The sequence below is a fragment of the Barbus barbus genome (genome assembly GCF_936440315.1).
Source record: "Barbus barbus genome assembly, chromosome: 19".
Taxonomy (NCBI): domain Eukaryota; kingdom Metazoa; phylum Chordata; class Actinopteri; order Cypriniformes; family Cyprinidae; genus Barbus; species Barbus barbus.
Genome location: NC_136747.1, coordinates 8367249 through 8373302, shown reverse-complemented (window position 1 = coordinate 8373302; position 6054 = coordinate 8367249). Strand labels below are relative to the sequence as shown.

Here is a 6054-nt window from a genome sequence, read left to right as displayed (position 1 = left end):
TATTTGGTCCTACTCTACTCTCCAGATAATAGCGAGAATAACACTACGAATGGAAAAAACCCCCTCTGATTATAAAGACTACAATTCCAACAACACCCGCAGATCTGAGAGAGCGGAAGTGACCTGCTTCATGATCACGTGCTGTATGTAGAGCGGAAGCCTCCAATCAGCGTGCAGTTGTATCGCTGCGGCTAACGTCGACCCCCGGGAGATCTTTGAGGTAACGGGAATAAACGCTGTTTATCGCTATAATGGACAGGAATATCTGGTAGTTTCGATATGTGCGCGATTATGGGTTATTTCTGTGAATTCGTTGTTAATTGTATGTGTTAGGACTCTCTTCAATCGACATATTTTAGAGACAGTCTGCCAATTTGCTGCGGCCTAAGTTTAAGCGTTAGCTAGCAGCGACATGCTAAGCTAATCTATCGCTAGCCGAACACACGTACTACAAAATGGACATTTATTAAGATACAAACCAGTATTTTAACGTGTCAGTGGTTTTAAATCTTACTCACACATAAACGCATTTGTCTATATGTGTTTTATTGACTCGGTGATAAGGTGACGTTAACTAGCCGGCTGTGTTAGCGTGCGTCAGGCCAGTCCGGTCAATTGTTTACATCAAAACAGTTAACGTTATGCGCGATACATGTTTTAAATATACATGTACATATCTGAAACACATTAAGGCAGCAGTATGTTTTTATCATTTTCTATAGTACCAGTGAACACCGACTTAGCTTTTTTTGGAGCAGCTAACGTAGGGTTATTGTCTTTGTCTCTGTTATTTAATTTAATCGTTTAATGTTGTTCAACTCCTCTTTTCTAGTTTCCCAAAATGAGTAGCTCAGAGGAAGTGTCGTGGATTTCTTGGTTTTGTGGTCTACGGGGAAACGAGTTCTTCTGTGAGGTTTGTATTCGTTTCTGATCATCTCGCATTTTAACACTCCCTGGTCACCAATGGACCGCATAGTTACACAATATGAGCTTAACTATATAGAAATGAACTGAAGACATGAAATATGTATTGGACATAAGCACACCCTCCTGATATTGTGGGACTGAGTAAGTTATGAAGAATTTATAGGACAAAGCACACTATCACTTAAATTTGTAACTGGGAAACATAAGAATATTGTATTTAAGTTTGCAGCACATTGATTTATAGGCAATGATCATTTCTATTTATAAAACAGTCTCTGAAATCACTTGCTGTTTTGCTAAAATCAAGGCAGGCGTCACGATCAACCTGTGGTATTGTAATCGTTGTAAAAACAGTAGATAAATGTGCCATTGTCTTCATTAATATTGATGTGTGGTACATCTGTTTTTACTCCATACAGGTAGATGAGGACTACATTCAGGACAAGTTTAATCTTACGGGACTCAATGAGCAAGTTCCCCATTACAGACAAGCCCTTGACATGATCCTGGATCTGGAACCTGGTCAGTGATTGTTTAACACAGGCTTTAAGGCAGCGTTGAATTAAAATTCATGTTTTTTTTGTGTAGGTTTTATTTTTGAAATAATGCTAGACCTAAGTGTTTCATCAAAATGCCATAATCCCATGGTAAACATGACAGTCTTCTCTCTGGAGACATATGCAGGATTTCCCCATCAACCACTGATGCATAAAATTAAATCCTGCCCTAATTTTTTTTTTCTTTTTTGATAATCTCTTACGCCGATGTATGTCAGAACATTGGTGGAAAAGATCTGTTGCTACTTCATTGTGACTTGAAGGTTTTGTGCTTTAGGCTGTGCATGCAATCAACCAGGCATTAAAAATGTAGTTTTAGGCAAGATCTTTTAAAACCAAATCCATGAATCTCTCTCCCAGAGAGCAGGAGAATTCACTCTCCTCATCTGTTTAATGTCTTGAACCAAAGATACACAATTGCTTATTTTATTTATATTTAATTATCTGCCTAAAGCTAAATGTTTCCCAGAAAAAAGCATATTGTAACTTAGTTTGTTTTGCTTGATTTAAATGTGATCCATTTAAGACAAATGCATTAATGCTTTATTTGTAACACTTTAAAAACACACTAGAGAAGACATGCATTTCACTGTTTAAAGTCACTATGAAATCAAAGTGGGCAGTACTTTTATTTATGGGATGTTGCAATGTATTATCATTATAACACTTCTCTGATGACGTGTGCACTGGCACAAGCACGGGACAAGAGTCCCTCCCATCCAGCAACTTGTCAATCACATCCAATCCATTCCTGATGGACAGAATCAAATCCCGCTCTGTTTTTCTCATTTGAGAATGCGTTTCACTCAGATGTGTCACATTAGGCAAGAAAAGATTTAATCGCATTTCTGTGTCATGCTGACTTTAAATGTTGTGATTTCCTAGCTGTGTAATGGTGTTGGTGTGTGTGTTTGCATCAGATGAGGAGCTGGAGGACAACCCTAACCAGAGTGACCTGATTGAGCAGGCTGCTGAGATGCTGTATGGACTGATCCATGCGCGCTATATCCTCACTAACCGTGGCATTGCCCAGATGGTACGTTATCCCTGGGTCATCTAGTTATTGAGTCTTTTTAATAGTTTTATTAAAGTAAGACTTTTTTTCAGACGTTGTGCTTGTTTTCTCTTTGCAGCTGGAGAAGTACCAGCAGGGTGATTTTGGCTATTGTCCTCGTGTTTACTGTGAGAATCAGCCAATGCTGCCCATTGGTAGGTGCACCATTTATTTTACTTCAAATATATAATGTTTGTCATTGTAATCTTTTTTTTTTTTTTAATTAGGGATGCTCTGATTGATTGGTACCAGTTGATAATAACTTCTTATGAATCAGTTGATGATCTCTCAATATGGTTATCTCATAAACGGATCACATGTTGACACTGAACACATCTACATGAACACCAATATGCTGATAACTCACAAAAATCAGCTTAGTGAAATAACCCGTTGTCCTGGTTTACATGCAAACCAGTAACCTGGTAATGCATCAAAACGTAATATATCACCACATGCACACTTCAATAAACCAAAAGAAAGCAGCCTAATGTGTTTACATGCTGAGTGAACTTGGCATAAGGGGCTAGATGTGATGATTGGTTTATGCTTAAGCTGTGACCTTACTCCGATAAAGGAAAACAGGTTAACACGTTTACATGACCATGTGTGTTATCAGCTTTACTCAATGCATAATTGGGTTAAAGGGATAGTTCACCCAAAAATGAAGATTGTCATTTACTCATCCTCAATAGTTCCAAACTTGTATGAATGTCTTTGTTCTGCTGAACACAAAGGAAGATATTCTGAAGAATGTGGGAAACAGAGTAGTTCTGGGGCACCATTGACTTCCATAGTATTTTTAATTTTTTTCTCCCTACTATGGAAGGCAATGGTGCCTCAAAACAGCCTGTTTACAAACTCTCTTCAGAATATCTTCCTTTGTGTTCAGCAGAACAAAGAAATTCATACAGGTTTGGAACTACTTGAGGGTGTAAATTATGACAGAATTTTCATTTTTGGGTGAACTATCCCTTTAAGAACGTGTATGCAAATGCACTCAATGTAAAAAAGATGCACACCTTAAAGGTTAGTAAACCCAAAAATTAAAATTAGCCTGTGGTTTACTCCCCCTCGAGGCATCCTGGGTCTATGTGACTTTCTTCTTTTAGACAAATCCTATCGGAGTTATATTAAAATTGTCTTGGCTATTCCAAGTGTTATCGTTGCAGTGGGAGGGTGTTTCTGTTCAACAGTCCAAAAGATGTCAAATAAAGTGTGTGCATCCATAATAAAACGTGCCTCACACTTGCTCGTATGACAGATACCGGTAGTGAGAGAAAAGTTTTTAATACACTTGAAATATGGATATTCTTATTACAAAATGCATGGATTTGCTACAGGAGGCCTTTATTCATCCCCCGGAGCCATGTGAGGCACGTTTTATTACGGATGCGCACACTTTATTTTGGACTGTTGAACCGAAACACTGCAATGATAATGCTTAGAAGATCCAGGACAATTTTTAATACAACTCCGATTGGATTCGTCTAAAAGAAGAAAGTCATATAAACCTAGGATGCCTCGAGGGCGAGTAAATCAAATGCTAATTTTAATTTTTGGGTGAACTAACCATTTAAATGAATTATGAAAATTAAAATCCTACTCTTTCCAAACTTGTGTGAATTTCTTTCTTCTGCTAAACACAAAAGAGGACATTTTGAAGAATGTGGGTAACCTAACAGGTGCCGGTCCCCATTTACTTCCATAGTATTTTTTCCTCCCCATACTATGGAAGTCAGTGGGAATCAGCAACTATTTAGTTACTCAGTAGAAGAAAGAAACTCATACAGGGGTGGAACAACATGAAGGTGATTAGATGACAACAATTTTGGGTGAACTATTCCTTACAAGTTGAGGCACAATTTACATGAACTCTGTATGAGTTTCAGTGAGTGAGTCTAGTGTCTGTTTTTATCTCCAGGGCTCTCTGACATTCCTGGTGAGGCCATGGTGAAGCTCTACTGCCCTAAGTGTATGGATGTGTACACACCCAAGTCGTCCAGACACCATCACACCGATGGAGCCTATTTTGGCACTGGTTTCCCCCACATGCTCTTCATGGTGCATCCTGAGTACCGGCCAAAGAGGCCTGCCAACCAGTTTGTGCCCAGGTTAGTCTTTCCTTTACATGGCGGGTCACCTGCTGCTCTATATAAATGGATTTTCTCACATCTCTAAAATCGCTGTTTCTCAGAGCTGTCATTCTACTCTTCCAGGCTCTATGGTTTCAAGATTCACCCAATGGCTTACCAGCTACAGCTGCAGGCAGCCTCCAGCTTCAAGAGTCCCGTCAAAGCGATCCGCTAAGAACCTGAGCAGGGCGGGGTGGGGTGGGTGGGATGGGTTGTGTGTCCGTCGCCATGGCCTCACTCTTCTCCAACAATTTTAGATTCGACCAAGACTAAGGTTTAAATTTGGAGAGAGTGAGACTATAAAACACTCTGGGGAGAAACAAAAACCTTACCTCTGAAACACTGTACAGAAGATGGGGTGTTCCTTGTGAAAACTGTTTCAGTTCTTAACCTCCACATAGAAAATAAAGTTATAATTAAAGATAGATACCTGTAGGATGGCTCTGGTCCTGTTTGTTTTAGTTCCCTAAGGTTAAGTAACGTTCCCATACAAAAGCGTCATGAATTGACTTGTCTTATTAGTTCATGATGTATGGTTGAATACAAAGGTAGGGTTGATCGATCGTTAAAACCGCAGATATATCGTCGTTCAAGCCCCTCCTCCGTGCAACCAGATATTTGGTTTACTTTAAAACGGCTGTTGCATGAAAAAGGCAGTATATTTTGGATTTGTTTCAAGCTCAGAGTAATGTAGCTGGGATCGTCTGACTTTACTTTGTTGACAGACTTCAAACTTTCAGTGCATGTATTAGAAAAGACCAGAAATGGGAAGACAAAAATGCAATCAGGAAACTGTCCCTGTCTTTAATTAGACAAGTGTTTTTTGTTTTAATCATCAGTCCTGCACTCCTCATCAGAACGACGCCAAACTGCTAAGTTCCTCCAGTGTCAAGATGACTTCAGAGAGATTTTGCTACATTTACCACAGAAACACAATTAAGATGTTTTTTATGTTTGGTATGGGCCCAGGTTTTTCTTCTTTGGTTTAAAGTATTTCTTCTGGTAAGGAGTAGAATATATAAATCAGTTTGAATGCATTGGATGTTTTGTTTTATTATTTGTTTTGTTGATCCTGTTGAATGTTTTTTTTTTTTTTTTCCTTTACAGCTGTTGAGGAACCAGGGTTCAGAATTCACAATAAATGTCTTTTCTTAAGTTGTGTGAGGGTCCTACAGGTCTCTGAGGTGTGTGTGTGTGTGTGTATATATAAACTCATAATGTCTGTAATATACTTATGCCATTTAAGAGCGTTTTCAGTGTCATGGCTTTTTTCCCCATATCCTGTGGTATTAGTATGCTTTATATCAAGTCACATAGGCTTAGTGCTCATTCACTTTCATTAAATTCAAAATAGTGTGCAGGTTAACAAATTCAGTTTTCA

At 38.8% G+C, this 6054-nt stretch overlaps 1 protein-coding gene across 4 annotated transcripts; it reads left to right on the top strand.

The window, feature by feature from the left end:
- The first annotated feature begins 155 nt into the window (after positions 1–155).
- LOC306884992 (casein kinase II subunit beta) lies at positions 156–5923 on the top strand. Of its 4 annotated transcripts, none has more exons than XR_013785500.1 (8): positions 156–220; positions 833–913; positions 1347–1449; positions 2405–2520; positions 2618–2693; positions 4463–4652; positions 4758–5675; positions 5781–5923. XR_013785500.1 is itself a non-coding variant. In XM_079441290.1 (7 exons), the coding sequence occupies exons 2-7, from the start codon at positions 842–844 to the stop codon at positions 4846–4848; spliced, it is 648 nt and encodes a 215-aa protein (XP_079297416.1). In that variant the 5' UTR covers positions 162–220; positions 833–841; the 3' UTR covers positions 4849–5923. The 4 variants fall into 4 exon arrangements, 2 of the variants coding, with proteins under 2 accessions (XP_079297416.1, XP_079297417.1); XR_013785501.1 differs by having other exon boundaries at positions 207–281; XM_079441290.1 differs by having other exon boundaries at positions 162–220; positions 4758–5923.
- Positions 5924–6054: the final 131 nt, after the last annotated feature.